The following is an 18912-nucleotide window of genomic DNA, read 5'->3' as shown; positions in this document are numbered from 1 at the left end:
TATGGGAAGAAAATTAAACATATGTACACATGCCAGAAGGGCATGTGGAGATTGTTACAGAAAAGGACTTTAAGGTTAAAATATTTTTGCATTGGATCCTGTATATAAGCAAGAAATATCTCAATAATTGAGAAAACTTCAGGTAGTCCTTTTTGAACTGGATGGGGGAAATCTCAGTTTTGCAGCCCAACACAAAATTTGCAGTTTTCATACAACTTGCCAAGCCATCGGGAAGGAAACCAGAGTAGGAGCAAGAGCTGTGTTCTTGTGAAGTAGAAGATGGAGTACTGGAGGGAACAACACACATTTGTAAAGCACTCATGCTCTTTTTTTACGCTTTGCTGAAGAAGCATACCACAATCGTGGGTAAACTTTCCACAAAGTACCACTTCCAATGTACCTCCTGTAAATTGCCTATATTTTCTACAATTCTGCTCTTGCTGTGATGATGCTCTGTAATGTCATAGCCACACTGTGCTATTTCAGAAAAAGCACCTGTTAATACCTTGGCCAGCAAGTTAGCTGTAGTAATATTTTCTAGATAAACCAGTCATCTTAATATCAGCGTGCAAGATATTTACATACAGTCAGTCACTGGTAACACCTGATTTCTAACATTTACTGAGTAGCCAATGCAATTAATATGTATTATAAATAGCATTCAATATCATCAGAATTCATATAAGAAAAAGAGGGCACCTATAATAGAGTTGTACAAAGAGAAAGTAATTAAAACCAGTAACATACTACCTACCTAAAGTTGTAGAGTTAAGGTTTCCATGGCAACCTTAACTCTGCATTTCCTGCCTTTTGTATTTCCAAAGCTCAGCTTCAGTATTGCTTTAATATAGTATTTCGCACTGAATATTTTTTACCAATAGAAGGATTATTTTGAAACCTGAAGTTTCTAGGGATCCTAATACTAACCCGGATTGCACAGCAACATTATAAATTATTCAGAAGAAACTGTACTAATACAGAGCTCACAACAAAGATTGAACTTGCCTTTAGCTGGTGTAATGTATTATGGATATGTGGATATGTGGTAGCCTCTTCATAGATAAGGTGCTGGCAGCTTCCCTTTGGAGCCCAGTTTCATTTCCTGTGACACTGTCTGAAAAACTATCTGGCTTGAAAAATGCCAGAGTAAAACTGAAAGCAGGAAGAAACATGTCTGCAAATGTAAAATGGGGGAAAAAATAGTTTTTTTGAATTACAACTCATTAAGGAACATACACCATGTGCATGTGGAAAAATGATGACTGTGAATAAAAGCAACACTGAAAACCTACTGCAGTACACAGAAGTGTTCCAAGTTTTAACCTGTAACTTTTGATTAGACTTCTGTAACTCAGGAAAAAGTGCATAGGGGCATTCTATGCATATAAATATCTGTCCATCTCTTGGCTGCCTGCATTGTAGAAAGAAAGTCACTTGTATAGGTTACTAGTAACATAAATGTTAATACCCTGACAGAGAGAGACACTTGGATTTGCAGAGCCAAAGTACATAGCTAAAAATCCATAGAGACTGCTCTACTTAAAAGTTAAATAAAAACATATTTTCAGTTATTCCTACTTTAAAGCTTCATAGAAAAACACTGAAGAAAGCACATGCACACGTATTGTAAAGTTTAAGGTACTCTTGACACTTGACAACAAAAATACTCTGTTTTCTAGAGTAAAAACTCTGAAATACTAAAACATTTTATTTCAAAGTTTCTATTGTACATATAAATGTACTTCATTCTGCCAAGTGGCAAAACTTGGCAAACTTTACAACAGCTTTTGTGTAGAGAGGCCTGTACTACCCAGAATAGTAGTGCTGTGATTTAACCTGGCAGGCAGCTGAGCACTACCAGATAGCTGTTCCCTCGCTCCATTTGGAGTGGGACTGGGGAGAGAATCAAAGATGGTGAAAGTGCGAAAACTCATGGGTTGGGATAAGGAGATTTTAATAAGAAAAAGGGGAAAACACAGAATCACACAGAATCACAGAATTTCTAGGTTGGAAGAGACCTCAAGATCATCGAGTCCAACCTCTGACCTAACACTTACAAGTCCTCCACTAAACCATATCCCTAAGCTCTACATCTAAACATCTTTTAAAGACCTCCACGGATGGTGCCAAACAAAAGAAAAATAAAATCACAAGAAAAGCAAAAATTACAAAGCAAATGATGCACAACACAATTGCTTACCACTAGTCAATTAATGCCCAGCCATTCCCCGAGCAGTGGCAGCCCCCCAGCCAACTCCCTCACTTTTATTTTCCAGCATGACGCCACGTGGTATGGGACATCTCTTTGACCAGCCTGGGCCAGCAGTCCCGGCTGTGTCCCCTCCCAGCTCCTGGTGCACCCCCAGCCTCGTCGCTGGCAGGGCAGCACAAGAAGTGTAAGAATCCTTGGCTCTGCGCAAGCACTGCTCTGTAACAACTGAAACATGGGTGTGTTAGCAGCATTACTTTCATCCCACATCCAAAACGCAGCACCATACCAGCTACTAGAAAGAAAACTTAATTCTATCTCAGCCGAAATCAGGACTTATCTTTAATAATCTAGTGGAGGGGAAAAGAGAATGGAATTTATATACAGGTCTAGCCAAAAGATATATTTCTTTGTCAGCAAAGCCACTATTTTTTTCCCCCTAAAATGCTATCATCATATATATCTGAATGACCAAAATTATTTTTTAAACATGGGAAAACTGAGTCAAACTGGGTGTTTGAGTCAAACAAACAGGGTATTCATCTCCATTATCCACAAACAAGTAAGAAAGCAAAACCAGACATAAAGCCAGGAAGGAGACAGTAAAGAAGTGTAATACAACAGTATCTAAGTTGACCACCACAGCTAGCTCTTACAACTTGCTTAACCTTCCACAGTGCTAGGAACTCAGGACACCAGGTAGCAAGCAAGCTGTAGTTTATTTATTAGCACACAGGAGGTCCTCCCTAACTTGTTCAAACTTCAGCATCCTAGTTGAGACCTACCAAGTCTATGCTTAATTTAGCAAAATGTAAAAGATACAATATTTAATGTCTCAACAAAATGCTTGGTGCCTGAAGAAAGAAAAAAAAAGATTGCATCTGTTTGTTCCCCAGTCTGGCTATATTAATATATGCATACAGTTAATTTATTCATTAAGTCTTGTCTCCAGATCCATTAATCCTAAATGATTATTTCTCAGCCACTGATAAAAAAAGACCAACTGGGCCACAGTGAAATGTCTACTAGACTTTTATAACAATAATCAAAGTCCTTGATAAAAATCTAACCCTCAGTAAATGGTTAATAAGGCAAACACCACAAAAACTTTACTCACTAGTTTAGGACTCGATGAACAGTAATATCCCCAATATCCCCATGGGATTACAATGGACTAAAAAAAAAAAAAAAAAGTTTTGTAGAGCTGTGCAGAACAATTGACATCATCCACTGTTTTCAATCAAAGTTCATAACTCCATTTATTTATGTTAAAACTTGCATTTTTTCCACACAAGAGAAAATAGTAAAATTTAGGAAAAATAAGAACTTAGATTTCCCTTTAAAAAAAGTTGTATCTAAAGGAGTCTAATAACAAAATTTACAAAACTGGAAAACTGAAGTCATGAAATTACTAGCAAGTAAGGACATTACAACAATTAGTGTACAACATTAATGTTTATCACAACAGCCATGGTTCTCAGCAAAAACAAATACTGTATTCTCAGCAGTGACCTAAAATGGCACAGTACAAATAATGAATCTGAAAAAGATAGATCACTCATATGTATGCACATTTTTACATCATCTCTCACAAAAAACAAACAAACAAACAAAAAACTGTGCAAACATATTTTGCTATAAATTAGTACAACAAATATATAAAATCTATATTTTAGAATTTTAAGCTAGAATTCGTAAGTATATGTATACTGGTTATATAGTTCCTATACATTTTCACATTAATGCTTACGGTATACTTATTACGTAAATAGTACATTGTATACTGTGTGATCGGTATATACAATTAATAAAAATACAATAAAACTTATTGCAATCAATACATTTATCAACTTATTTCTCAAGTAAAAAGCAATAGAGAAAACACATATAAGTGTAACACAAATGTCACTGAACCTGGTTCATTGCTGAACATCGGGACAAGGCTGTTACACAGCGAGGAAAAAAAAAGTTGTATTTGTTTAATTAAAGCAAACAAACAAACAAACAAAAGCACTACTACTTTTACCTTCACTATTTGCTTGCTAAACTTTTGAGTCTTGTTTTCAATGGACTAGATATTTACATGGATACCAGAGAACATCTAGCAATAGATTGATCTGTGCTTTTTTTTTTTTTTTTTTTTTTAACAGTTTCTTAATGTATGCTTGATTTAACTTCTTTGTATTGTTATTAAAATTTTGTATTGCTTTCCCGAGGAAAGGTGCTTTTTGCCTTATACATAACATTCATTTTAGACCTATGTCTCCAGTTTAGCTTTAATGCCAGAATATCCAGATTTCTAAACAAAACGCTAAGTGTATCATATATACCATCATGTTTAAAAAGCTGCAGTCTTCACTTTGGATCCTGCATGATATTAATCTCTGGTATAGTTCAATTTATTTAATTAGAGTTACATTTCTTTTTAATATATTTGCCATGTTTGGTCTTAGTGCAATATACAAAAATGGCATACTTACAATGAAATACTGTGTTGATACAAGTGTCATTATTTCAGACCCCGTCCTGGAACCTAGTAACATAAAAAGCAACAATCTACTATGGCTAGTTTTGATACTTAAAAATGTTTCAAGAAAGTTGAGCAGCTTCCCCAGAGGGAAAGCATGAGCACAGGGCTGCTTGCTAAAGTATATTCAAAACATACTCCTTCCTCAGTTCCCACAAGTATCACCCAGTGTTAAGACAGCAAGAAAATAGCCTATAGACTTTTGAAGATTTTAAGGTTTCCATAAAAGAATAGCTTTTTCGTCTACTTATTCTGCTTGCGCTATTGAATGTTGAACTGTTCTAAACCAAGCTTTCCAGCACTGTTTACCTTGAGACAGCACCTAAACCTGGAACATTTCAGCTCTAAAGAAGTTTCAGAAAATTGTGACCAACACCAAACTGGAACTTGAATGTTGTATAATTGTTTCCTTTCTATGACAGAGATTGCAGCTGCTGGATCAGAGTAGTAGCCAGAATTGCTGTATCCAGAATTGACTTCTGGAAAGCATCTTCTTCTCTATCCACTAGAAATAAGTCTTATTTATATTTTTAGAGGTTGAATTCAGCACTCTGCTTCTATTACAGATCATACTTCTTTCATTGTTCATTTAGTTTCTCTGTTGCTGTTCCAATAAATTTGCTTTACAAACTGCTCTAATAAATACACCATTTTTATTCTAGAACAATATTGTCTTTGGAGGCAGAAACATAAGACCAGTCCTAATCCTATTCTATTTTGGTATTCAAGTGAAACCTCTAGTGCTAGTTCTCAAATTCCCTCTCTTATAGTTGTTATCTCTTGACCAGCAGTCTCATTCTTTGCCTGAATGACTAAAACCAGAAGTAAGGCTTTGAAGCTCTTTTCTGATAGAAGAGGATCTGAGCTACCCGTTAACTTTCTGAGATCACAGTTGGGGTCAGGATGTAAGAATGCACATATTGAAAAGAATAGAACAATACCTCTCAGCACGTCAAAGCACAGAGATTTGTCTCATAAGGCTGTTGCTGATCTGTAAAGCATCAGGTTATTTGAGGTGCTTCATTGAAACAGGTAGCTATTTTGAAAAACAGAAGCAGGTATGACATGGGGTAAAATCCTTAAGACTGAACACTCCGTGCCAAAAAAAAAAATAAAAAATAAGGTTAGATTTAGTACCTAGATTAAGGCACACGGAAAATATCAAGTTGTGCAGGGCAGCAGAGGGAAAGCATACAATGAAAAACATAGCAACACAGGTTACTTGGGCACATGCTCTTCCAAATTATTGCTTTTATCTGTACAAAAAGTGTTGATGTTCAATGCACAGCGCAGAACCTTTAGCCATGACAGCTCCACCTGTGTGAGTAAGGTAAGATCGCAGTGAGCCAGTCCTCAACGTGCCCCTTCCTTCTGCAGGGTGGCAGCTCCCACAGTGCCTCCACACGAATGCCTGAGCTCTTTACCTCAGTCAAGAGTTCACTGATGGCAACTGTTCTTCTCCCAGGGAAGGAGCCAAACTTTGGTGTGTCTCCTGCCTCATGAACTCCTTTACGCTTCAGTGGATGTGTGTTTTGACTCACTTAGACCCCATTATTCACCCCTGCACATCCACAACCGCTTGGGGCCAGCTCCTTGTTGACCCACCCAAACATTATCACCTCCACACACGCTTGAGCTGCGGATAAGCGCAACCAAAGTCGCTGTGCTACGTTTTAGCCTGCCTCGGCGCTGCCCAACAGCGCAGCACCGAGCAGCGACCCCCTCAGCCCTCCGCCGCCGGGGACGCGCCGCGGCCTCCAGCAGCCTCCAGCAGCCCCCCCCCAACCCCCCTCAGCCCCCTCAGCCGCCATCTTCGCGCCCGCCATGCCGGCGGCCGCCATGTCCGCATGCGCCCGGCGGGGAGGGCGGGGGAAGGAGGGCGATGGCGGCCGGTGCCGGCGGGGCGGGCACTTCCTGCGGGCGGCGGCGGATCCGGGTGAAGGGGCAGTCCCCGGCTGGAGCCGCGCTGGTCGCCCGTGGGCCGCGCAGCTGCCCGAGAGCCACGCCGGGTGCAGGGCACGGGTCTGGGCGACTGTGAAGGACGGAGACTGCCTGAGCTGGCCCGCTGTAAGGCTGCGGAGGGGCTGGTGCTGCCGGGGGGGAGCGGGTGGTCTCGGCCGGGTGAGGGGGGGGGGAAGTTGTCAGCGGCTGCTCGCCTGTTCCCCTCAGGACGCCGTCGCCTGGGAGCAGTGCCCGTCCGAGGAGGGGTATCGGAGGCGTATCGCGAGGGAGCCCGTTTTTGGAGAGCCCTGCGACTTTCTTCTGAGGTAGCTCAGCCCGGGAAGCGGCCGTGAGGCGGCAGCCAGGCGTAGTTTTGGGTTGCGGGCGGGGGAGCTTGTGTTTAATGTTCCCGCCGTGGCTTTTGGCTTGTTTTCCGTTTCGGGGTGTTTACGACCTTGAAGGTTGAAAACCTATTGCTCCCAGAGCTATAAGAAACCCTGACTTTTGATGCAGTTCTGCTGATGATGCTAATTAATTATGTCCACCAACTCCTTACGTGTACCATAGAGAATGGCTTAGAAGTGCCCAGGGACCAGAGGAGGGGTGTCAACAGCCGCCTGTCTGTGCTAGAAATGGGAAGTTTAAGGGACTTGCTTTCGTGAAAGGTCCCTTCAACAAATTAAGAATTTGTCGCTGGAACCCTTACGTTGTACTTCCTTAATACAACTTTCGTGTGTGTTTCTGTTTTCTACTGTGCTGTGGGTTCGGGGCTGCACGCAGGCGTCGTTCAGACAGCGTGTAAACATCAGGGACGGGGAGAGAAAGAGATGTCGACTGGAGTGGGCTCTCACCACGGGAATCACGGAGTACCCCGAGCTGGAAGGGACCCACAAGGATCGTGGAGTCCCGAGCTGCAAGAAGCAAGGCATGTCATCGCTGAGCGAATAAACCCCTTCGTCTTATTTTTGCATAGGTTCTGTGCTAATGCTGCCTGCAGCTACGGCAGGAGCCGTCTGAAGAGGTCGGAACACAACAGCAGCTCACAGCGGTAGGTGAAAGAAGACATCGAGACAGTGGTAGCAGTGAGCTCTTACTATAGCTATTACTATTTCAGAGTATGACAGAGTGGCTATTAACATAATTATTAATACACTTTATTACATGTGTGCATATAGTTTAAATATAATATATATGCGCAGGTATGTAGTGTATTTATGTGCATACGGATTGATAATTGAGAGAACTTAAGAAGTGTTACATTACTCTAAACTTAGACTACTCTGTAGCACTTTTTCCATATGTGCTATTATAGCATTGGTTTGATAAAAGGTTTTGGTACAATAATTACAGAATCACTGCTGTTACTCTTACAACTTCTGAATGTTCCATTTAAAACTTCTTAAAACTTCTTCCTCTTATGTTTGAGTTTGCACTAACTGGGTAAGTCGTTTTATGCAAGGTGTTAAGGTTAACCATGAGCAACTGTGTTTGCTAGTGACACACCTTGTTTATTTGCAGGGTTCTTATATAACAGAAACCTAAAAGAGAAAACAATTGAAGAAACTTCAACTGCCAACTGAAGTGTGAAACTTAGAGAATATAGTATTTTTGCATCTTGTCCTGAAAGGAGATAAAACTAACCCAGAATTACAATCCTTTTAAGCGGTACATAAAGATATATTCTAAACAGTTCCAAATTTTAAACCCAAGAGGTTAAAAGGTAACTAGTAGTTATTTGTTGCCTAATTTTGTTTGTTTGTTTTGAATGTAGGTAAAAAGATACATGTTTACTTCATATGAAAAGGAGCATGTTCCGAAATTCCTCCAGCTTGGGTTGTCCACCCTTCCCACCAAAATATCAACAACAGAATATTTTTTTCAACAAGATTCCTATAAATATGCCATCTACTCTTCTCTCTAACCAGCAAATTGCTCAAGCTCAGGTCAACATTCAGAATGCTGTGTAAGTACAGTAAGATTTGATATAAGGGAGTGAGTTGAAATATACAGCTACTGTGTTCTAAAAGAATTTCTGCTAATGGAGGGTGTTTTTCAGTGTTTTTAACATTAAACTGTGTTAGGTAGAAAATAGAAGGGTGTCATGTGCAGAGCTGTATCATTTATGCTACTGACTTGCAAGTTTTAATGCACTCCTGTGTTGTGTACTGCACAACATACGTCATTGCAATAGTGAGAGTTGATAATGCACAAAAATATGACCAACTTGTAAAAAGCTTTTTAGTAGCTGCTACATGAATTAACTGTTACGGACCATAGTCTTTCCAGGGCTCTGTTGAATGCAAACCTTGCAACTGCTGTTATGCCACAGACATCGACTTACGGAAATGGCAGTCCAGCACATACATCTCCTGCTCCTGTGTCATTCCGAGGAAGAAAGTAAGATGGGGGGGAAGTGGGTGTGGGTGCGTGTGATTAATTATGGTTGTACTGTACCTATGAGGACGCTTGTCTAATACCATTTTTTTGTGTGAAATGAATTTTGTTAGAAGTTTCAAGAATAGTGAATAAAACTTTTTGATGAAGCAGGCCGTGTCATGGCTCTTAAATCATTCTTGTATCTGCTTTTGAGAAATTTTAGTCTTCATAAGGGACTTAGTTTATGTAGTTTTTCTTTTCAGCAGTTGTGACCTTACAGAACTGTGACTTGGGTGTTTTATTTTAGTACTAAAACAGATCGTAGCCTGTGTATGCTTGACTATAGTAGGGTTTGTGTCAATAAATGAGTGTTCCCTTCCTGTTAATTTGTCAAGTTAAAACTCTTCAGCGTTCTGGGGAATGATGACACGGTAGATATTTCTTCTGTTTTTGTTTAATTATGTAATGTTTTATTTTTCAAATAGAAAGTGCTAAATTCAAGCATATATGTTTGTTTTTTTGTTTTTGTTTTTTTTTAAGAGAAATTTTATGGAAACAAAATGGCTACTTTTCAAACAAATAAGAGAGAGACTTAGTTCATTTATATAAATGTGTATTTATAGATAGATAAATACAGATATGGTCAGGGTAGAGAATGTATTGAGAGCTGCCCTGCGGAGAAGGACCTCGGGGTGCTGGTTGAAGAGAAGCTTGACATGAGCTAGCAATGTGAGCTTGCAGCCCAGAAAGCCAACCAAGTCCTGGGCTGCATCAAAAGCAGCATGACCAGCAGGGTGAGGGAGGTGATTCTGCCCATCTGCTCTGCTCTTGTGAGACCCACCTGGAGCCCTGCATTCAGCTCTGGGACCCCCAGAACAAGAAGGACATGAAGAGAGTCCCGAGGAGGGACACAGGGTTGGTCAAGTCTCATATGAAGACAGGCCGAGGGAGTCGGGGTTCTTCAGCCTGGAGAAGAGAAGGCTCCGGGAAGACCTTACAGTGGCCTTTCAGTACCTAAAGGGGGTCTTACAGGAAAGCTGGGGAGGGACTTTTTTGTCAGGGAGTGCAGGGATAGGACAAGGAAGAATGGCTTTAGGCTGGATGGGGCCCTGAGCAACCTGATCTAGTGGGAGGTGTCTCTGCCCATGGCAGGGGGGTTGGAATTGTATGGTCTTTAAGATTCCTTCTAACCCAAACCATTCTGTGATTCTGTGATGTGAATTTACATAACTTAGTTACTTCAGCTGCAACAGGAAGAGGGATTTCAGATAAGAGTGTGAGTTTTTATTTTCGCTTAATGTTTTAGAAAATATTGCTTTATGACTTTAGAAAGAATAGTTGACACGTATTTGCACAACTTTTAATTCTGTGAACAAGCTATTTTCGGATGAAACTTTATCTTCATAATTATTTCTTGTATGCTGTTTCTCTACCATATTTAACATACTTAAGAACAATTAAGTAAAATTGAAAACACGGAGTTAAATTACAATTGAGTATATAGGCATCCCACAAACTAAAGAATTTCCTGGTGCATGCGTGATTTTTTTTTTTTTCTTGACTAGCCTGGCTTATGGAAAGCTATGCTATGTTAAGACCTTTGCAATCCACTAGTTAATCCGTAGATCATGAGTCAACTCCTCTTAAGGTATTTTTTGCTGAAGATCAGTGATGTAAGTTCTGTTCAGTTAAAATAAACTGAAACAATTTTGTGTTTTGACTTAGCATTATGCTGCAAGTTCCTTTCAGGCCAAGTGTAGGTAATGTTAGCAAAACTTCTCTCAGACTTGTAGTTTTATAAGTAACTAATTCATTGATACATATGAACATTGGATTTCACTTTTTTAAAATTTGTGAACAACCTCGTACTAGTAAGCTTATATGCAGTACTTGACATATAAGCACAACATGATTATTCTCTCATTCACTTTATTATGGATAGACCACAGTATTCAACCATTGATCAGCTCTCATTATAACTTTTCCTTAATGAAGGGTTTGGTTTCCAAAGGGCTGTCTGTAATAAGATTGCTGTGTGTCTTACAAGGTACGTGAATTCCTATCACAAATGAGTTAATGAAGAAACACAAGTTTGTGTTTCAAAATGAGACATTACGGCATGTGTGACTTAGTAGAATTGTTAGGTCAAAAGAATAGTGGTCTTATTTTGCCTGGATTACACATTCTCCTGCCTATATACAGGAACTATTTGTCTATTCAAGCATAAATAGACAAATGCTACGTTTTGAGTGACTATTCTGATACCTTTCTTTTTCTCACCTCTCCCCTACTGAACTTACCATATTCATCAGGGGGTATTCAGAATTCACAAAACTTCTCACTGCACTTCTGTTGATTTCAGTTTAAAGAAAAGTACATTTAAATAGTCTGTATATGTCTTTTTTTATATAAAAGAAGTAGTTGGTCACAAAAATAGTATGACTAGCACTGATCTTTTTTAGCTGTCCTGATTGACTGAATTTGCTATTTAATTTCAAAGTTAATATAAATACTTTTGCAGTGGTAGTTGTGTCAGTTCACTTCAGTTGTAGCTGCACTTTTGCAGTTGTGTGTTCTCTCTTCCTGTTTCAGGTTTATTTCACCTAATATCTAGGATGGGCATGCTTTTTGTTCTGTAGAATAACACTTGATTTTAGTGAAATAGTCACATCATTTAACCATTAGTATTTGTACTTTGCACTAACTACTCTTTAGTCGTAGGCTGGAGCTGGCAAGATAGAGGAATTACTGTCTCTTTTTTCTTTTTTTTTCTTCAGGAGACTAAGTGATCAAAGTGTTCCGTATGATACCAAACGACAGCGGTTTGATTCACTTCATTGTGAAACAACTATAGTTAACCAAGTAGTGCCTTTACCAGAAGAACCTACATGCTCCTTTCCAAGCTCCACTTCTCCACTGTTTACACGTTACCTACCAGATGTAACTGCATGTGTCCCTCCATTGCAAGATTCTTCATCTGTTACAGAAATCACACTTCCTGTGGCCAAAGATAAGGTAATCTCTTTCTATGCCTGTGTTTGACATCTATCTTCTCTGTAGGTGGGGTCTGATATTGCTGAGGGAGGCCATTCACATTTCATCAGGGTTCTTTGGTGGTGTCTTGTGGTCTCTACTGCTGAGCTGCCATTAGAAGGAGTATCAAAAATGTAGCTGCCTCTAGGCAGCTAAGTCCTAGGCATTTGAAGCATTTCTGGGGGTAGGCATGTTGTTTGCCTGTGCTTTTTGATTTTCATGTTGATCTAAGGAAATCTATATCTGCTCCAGAAACAGTAGAAATTGGAGGGATGGTGCATTTATCAAGGACTTCAGGGCAAGGAGAATCCTGATGAAAATAATTAAGCAATGGGAGATGAGCTCTTTTTTATGAAGAAAGAAAAAGGCTTGTGGCTAATCAGTCTTAATATTTTATCTGCCCAACGTGACAGAAGATTTTAGTATGTATGTCTGATCATAGTATATGCCAGTGGTGCTGTTAAAGAGAATCAGTAAATGTCTGTCTAATCACTTCTGTAATGGTTTACGTTGGGTAAAAAAATGAAGAAAACATAAGTCAGTTTTAGTGTTCACTGTTGTCCCAGTTACTGGTAGGAAAACAGTTGACATTATAGTCAGCAGAACATATTTCCAGTCTTCTACTATTTATTTGCAGAAAAGGTTGCAGATACTGTTGGGACAACAATTATTTCTTGTGGGTAGACATTTTAAAGCAGATGGAACAAATTTAAATGTAAAAAATTCACAGAAATTTCTTCTGGGGAAGTGTTCAGGATGAATTCAAGAAAACTAAAACTCCACACTACAGAACAGATAACGTGAAACAATGCTGGGCTTTTTATTCAAATTCAGTTTTCTGTTTCTTATAATGGCAACAGTAAAGAATGTTCACTTCCTTTATCTTTACTTTTTGAATGTGTGTCAAGTTAAGTCAACAGGTTTTGGAGTTATTTCAAGTATGTCAGCAACAGACCTGTGATTTGAACAAAAAAGAGCTCTGCAGAATAGGAATCCAGAGGGAGATCCAGCGAATTTTTCCACGTATGTTTTGATTACTTATTATTTGTCTCAGCACTGTTGATATTCACAGTTCTTTCCTCTAAACTTTGACATGTCACATCAGGTTTTAATCTGTGGTTCTCTTGTTACAGAGAGCAGACTCTTTTTGGTTGGGTCATCACTGAATGGATTTGGAACTCGTAGCAGTGATGGTGACTTATGCTTGGTGGTTAAAGATGAACCAGTAAGTAATTTTACTCTGCTCTTGTGAGACCCCACCTGGAGTGCTGCATTCAGCTTTAGGGCTCCCAGCATAACAAGGACATGGACTTACTAGAAAGAGCCCAGAGGAGGGCCACTATACTGATAATAGGGACTGGAGCCTATGAGCCTATGAGGACAGGCTGAGGGAGTTGAGGCTGTTCAGCCTGGAGAAGAGAAGGCTCTGGGGAGACCTTCTAGTGGCCTTCCTGTGCCTAAAGGGGACCTGCAGGAAAGCTGGGGAGGTACTCTTGGAGTGCAGGGATAGGACAACGGAAAATGGCTTTAAACTAAAAGAGGGTAGGTTTAGATTAGATATAAGGAAGAAATTCATTACTCAGAGGGTGGTGAGGCCCTGGCACAGGTGCCCCAGAGAAGCTGTGGATGCCCCATCTCTGGAAGTGCTCAAGGCCAGGCTGGATGGGGCTTTGGGCGACCTGGTCTGGTGGGAGGTGTTCCTGCCCATGGCAAGGGGTTGGAACTGGGTGATCTGTAAGGTCTCTTCAAATCCAAAGCATTCTATGATTCTAATTCTAATATATTTATAACTGGAACAAAGACTTTTTGTTAGGTGTACTCTCTAATAACTTAACCACATCATATTCAATAACTTTTTAAAATGTATGTGCTTTTATAAAGAAAGCTTCTAAAATGAGGATAAACAATCAAGTTCTTCTGATTTAATAACATATTTCTGCGCTGGTGATAGCTATGGATTATGGCTCCGATAACATTGCAGTTAGTAAGTTAACCCTATAAACCCTTTTACCCAAAAGAACATTCCAAAAATAAGTATTGTCTTGTCATTTCACAAGTGGACAAAGCATAACAAAACACAAGGAGGTTGCCAAGATCATGAAGAAAGTTGTTTAAAGAACTCTAACTCATTTTAGATGCAGGAACAACTTTATTTTATTATTTAGACTCTTAGACACTGATTTTAGTGAGCAGGCGTAAGAAGAAATTTGATCTGCAAAATATTTAAGTATCTTTGTAAGAGAGTTTTTGAGAGAATTGATGGAATTGAGAGTATTGATGGAACAAAAAAACCTTAGAACATAATTTTAAAATAATTAGAACACCAAATAGGAGGCAGGAAAGGAATTACTACATTTTTGTATAAGTAAGGCTAGTTCTCCGTCAAGTTCTATAGTTTGTGGATGTCTGATAGTTACTTTGCATGTTAGATATGAATTGTTCTGTCTGGCTTTTTCCACATTAAATTTGTATGTAGACTGAGGAATGTGTTGGTGTGCATGTTTGTGTCTTACTTTGAGAACTGGTAGTTGTTTTAATTTGAAAAGTAAAGTCATGCTTATTGTATAAGAATAAGGAACATTTAAATGAGAGATAGCAGTGTCTTTCTTTAACTTTAGTATTATATTTCAGGTAAATCAGAAGACAGAAGCAAGGCATGTGCTCAGCTTAGTCCAAAAACTCTTCAGTACTAAACTTTGTAAGTTCCAAGCTACAATGAGGTGGTAAGACTATAGGCAATTTTGGAAGAAGTTTTGATGCACAGTTAGAATTACTTGATGTACTTGCCTGTTGTCTACCATCTTATCACAATATTGTTTGGAGCAAAGTTTAAAATACTTAGTAAATCATTACTTACCTTGTATGATGGTACCGATAGAAAAACCTAAGCATTGCCCTCCAAACTAGTAGACTTCAAGTATGGGTAGGATCTCAAATAATTTTTGAGTCATGGTCCACAACTGAAGGAGTTGGAGGCAGGATGAGTGGATTTGTTTTTGGGAAGTGCCTGTTAGTGAATTATTACTATTCTTTTAGAATTAGTGCCTTCCTGTGGACAGTACTGTTAAGAATTTGTAAAGTAAGATACCACTTGCGGTAGGCTGTGTAAAACTATTTTGAGCCTTGATCCAGTGAAATAGTTAACTTTTGTACCTAGTGAAGAGAATTTAAACGTTGTCAGTACTAGCACGTTCAGTAGAAACAGGTCAATTCATTGTTCTTATAAGTTGTTTAGACTGCCTTCAGATGAAAAATTCTCAGGAGGTAGCTCTTGACTTAAAAGTGAAAGCCTCCTACTTCAAAGAGGATTTTGTCCAGTTCTTTGAATTGTAAAAGATCCTGTCATTTTATTATCAATGGCTGTGTCCCCCTAGTTCTTAGGCTTGTGATACATTCTTTGATGCCGTTTCATATACTGCTCTTCTGAACAGTCTGCAATGGCAAGAGGAACAAACCATAAATTTCTCTGCAGACTTCAACATTTCTTTACTGGCAGGTGTGTATGCCCACATGTCAACATCTCTCTTGAGAAGAGACTGATCACATCTGTCTCAGTAAAAGCATCTGATATTTAATGACTTTTTGCTGTTGTATATTGATCTTTTTCTGTAACCAGTCTAGAACTTAATCTGGTATGCTTAAGATACAAGTAATTTCCAGTGCTGAGAAACACAGTGATAAAATAGCGGTGGTTTTAGAGACCGGGAAGAGTGCATCTAAATAAACTATCACTTAAAAAAAATATATATATGGTGCTCAGTGTGAGAGTTCTAGACATTCAAGCCTGTTTGCCAGGGAGTACCAGTAACAGAAAGGCATCTCTGTCATGGGGGAGCAATCCCTGAAGTGTTTTTTTTCTGCCATTACGCATTTTGGCTGTATTCTTAATTCCCTTTTGCCTTGTGAGTACCTTCAGTGAACTTCATTTAATCCAGCTCTTCAATGGGAGGTTAGGCAAGACAAAACACTTCTGATATTCTTTTTCCTTCTGATTTTGTCAGTTGTGATATGTAGATCTCTTAGATCGAGATGATCATAACTTTAACATCATTATGGGCAGGAGTTCCTGTATCTAGCCATCCATCCTTGTGTTTCTTTATGAGTGTTCTCTGCATAGAGCTGATAGTTTAAAGTCATTTAAAATATTCACCTGATTTGAAATGAAATTTTTTCAATATGCATCTTTCCATTTGGATTTAATTCATTTACAAACTTCTCAACTATGCTGAGGTTTACTGCTTCTGAAACAGAGGTTTGCCAGTTATTTTAATGAGACAAAATATAATTGCTGTCATCTACAATTGCAAAATAGTTTATGGGATTTGGGGAGAGATTTTTTTTTTTTTTTCCCCCCAGGCTAGACTTCAGAAGCTAATGGATTCATATGCTTTTTCTTTACCTCTGGGGAGGCAATATTAGCAGTATGCTTCAGTGTTGTCCTGTTGGCACTTCTACGGGTTTGTAGTGTCAAGCTTGATGTGCTTAGAAATGTCTGTTCATCGTCAGCTCCAGACTGGCTAAGGTTTTGTTTGTTTTAATAGGACTGATTTTTTTAAAGTAATTTCTTACCTTTACTGTCTTCAGAAGTCAAGTTCCACTTAACCACTAAAGGTGGGGTCTACCTCTACTTATATTTAAAGAAAAAGCATACAGAAATTGTAATACTTCTGAACCAGTGCTTCAACTTCAGCCAGAATTCTAGTTTTGCAGCCTTCAAAGGGATAGCATGAGTACACATATGCCAGTACTGTGTAAAAACAAATGTAAGATCCGTCTGTACAAAACTTCTTTAAGAACTGCAGTTTCACTTGAACAATGCCCTGTCTTTTACTGCATGTGCTGTTTAACAACAAGGAAGGTATGAAGTTTCTTCTGATCATTATTGTTAAGTTGTGTCTAGCTAATACTTGTGATGCTGCCTTATCTTAATGTAATCCTTCTTTGACCACAGTAGTTAAGTAGTTCTTTCTCATTTTGGTGGAGGAAAGACTTCATCATGCTCTCAACTGCGTGAGTTGCCATTAAACTTATTGCTTGCTAACCAATAAGGAGCAGAAAAAAAAATAGGCGAAACATGAAAGCGAACTAAATATGCCAGGTTTTAAGAGAAATTAAGGGGTGGGGAAATGTTGCTTAAAACTAAGGTTTTGATCTGGTTTTGTAAGGAGTTAAAGGGATGAAAGAATATATTTTTTGTAAGGCAATATTTGTGAAATGGATAATGTTCTAAGCTTTTTTTTCTTTTAAGCCTTTTCCTAGACCATTATAGTTTAGAAATGTGGAAGAAGTTTTTCTAGCTGTGCTTCTCCTAACTTCCTTCTTTCATCCTGTGCTATGATGTTCCTGTACGTTCCAAAATGAAGGCTATAAAAATGTGATTTTTCTACTTCACTGTAATTCCATTACTGATTGATAATTAGGAAATACTCTGAGTGTTGATTAGATCTATCTCTTTTTCAACTTCTTACGTCTCTTTTAGTTGAAGCATTTTCAGAACTTTGTGTCTTTTTTATCTTTTATATAGTTAACTGTGATTTTTCAATCAGTGTTTCAGTCAAGTGGTTTGGGAATCGGATTGAAAATGTATCTAAACTCCAGTTTATTTGAATTTGAACTTGCGAAAGGTAACAAGTGTAAGCAAGGATCTCAAGGCCATCGTATTTCAAATCTTGAGAGCAATAGTTTGTGTTTTCACTCTGCATTTGGAGTATGGACTAGAATCACGACCTGTTCTTTTTTTTTAAACACTCAAGGTGCAGAGTAAAGCAAGAGAATGCTTCTGATACTTACTGATACTTTATGACATTTTGGTCTCAGAGTTAGGTATTGTGTTTCTACTAGAGCACAGACATATAAGGAAAGCAGCAATTTATCTTTAATTTCAAAGAGTAGTGGAGTACATGGCATATGATAGATTTGTAATTTGTAGATATATTTGTTCAGATGCCTGCATATATCTATTTTTGTAATACTGGCTAACATCCCCAGGACTGCATGTAAAAACCACTCTCTTAGGAATGTGGAAAGTGAATTTGGGGTGACAGCAGTTACAATGTATTGAAGGGAGTACAATCTGAACCACCACAAGTTGGCTACTCTCTTTAGCTTTATCCAGTCCAGACAGGATTCATTTTAACAGCAATTTACCAATACTGGGTTGACTGGTATTTATACCTAAATAAATAATAAAGAGCCCACTTTCTCTAAGCTTTACAAAAAGGTGCAGTAGTGTTGAGAGTATCAGAGTGGAATCCACTTAGCTGTTTTCTAGTGAGGAACATAGCAACTAGGAGAATCGAGAGAACTTGAACTCATATCAATTGCCTTGAAGGATTTTACACATAGGTGAGAATATGACATTTTTAGTGATGGTATAGACATAAGTCTTTGTTTTCCAACTCTTACATGGAAAGAAGAACATTCTGTTTAAAAAATAAAGGACCCTTCATTCTCTGTCCATTCCCCCTATATTTCAAAATTGTCCATTCTGTCTGTCCATACCAGGGAAGAAGCAATCTACTGTTTATGTACAGTAGAGATTCTGTTACCAGTGTCATCAGAGCCAGGCACTGAGGGTAAAACATCGGGCACCTTTTGTCATATTTTGCTCTGTTTGACTCTTGGGAAACAGATTGGACTGGCTTTTTATTTTTCTTAGCCAACTAATTTGACATGAGTACCTGTCAAGTGTTGGGAGGCACTTGCAGACAAGGATGTGTTTTGAAGTGGATTGCCGCTAGAACGAATCCAGTTAATATCTGAAGGGTTCTTGAGAACGATTATAGTGAGTTAAGTTAAATAGCTGTGATATGTATGTAGATGCTCA

General features: G+C 38.7%; 1 protein-coding gene across 5 annotated transcripts in view; it reads left to right on the top strand.

The window, feature by feature from the left end:
* The first annotated feature begins 6666 nt into the window (after positions 1-6666).
* The window catches only part of TENT2 (terminal nucleotidyltransferase 2), a 41014-nt gene continuing 28768 nt past the window's right edge, over positions 6667-18912 (top strand). For 2 of the 5 annotated variants that reach the window (XM_084304917.1, XM_084304921.1), the window contains exons 1-8: positions 6667-6803; positions 7651-7725; positions 8449-8640; positions 8955-9074; positions 11831-12068; positions 12995-13109; positions 13220-13311; positions 14718-14784. In XM_084304917.1, the coding sequence (XP_084161043.1) occupies positions 8474-8640; positions 8955-9074; positions 11831-12068; positions 12995-13109; positions 13220-13311; positions 14718-14784 (799 nt within the window). In that variant the 5' untranslated portion in view covers positions 6667-6803; positions 7651-7725; positions 8449-8473. Of the gene's footprint in view, positions 6804-6905; positions 7004-7650; positions 7730-8448; positions 8641-8954; positions 9075-11830; positions 12069-12994; positions 13110-13219; positions 13312-14717; positions 14785-18912 lie in introns of all 5 variants that reach the window. The other 3 variants (XM_084304918.1, XM_084304920.1, XM_084304919.1) reach the window with 3 other exon arrangements.

The sequence above is a fragment of the Netta rufina genome (assembly GCF_964035555.1).
Source record: "Netta rufina genome assembly, chromosome: Z".
NCBI classification, from domain to species: Eukaryota; Metazoa; Chordata; class Aves; order Anseriformes; family Anatidae; genus Netta; species Netta rufina.
Note: the sequence above shows the minus strand (reverse complement) of the source record. Positions and strands in the feature narration are given on the sequence as shown.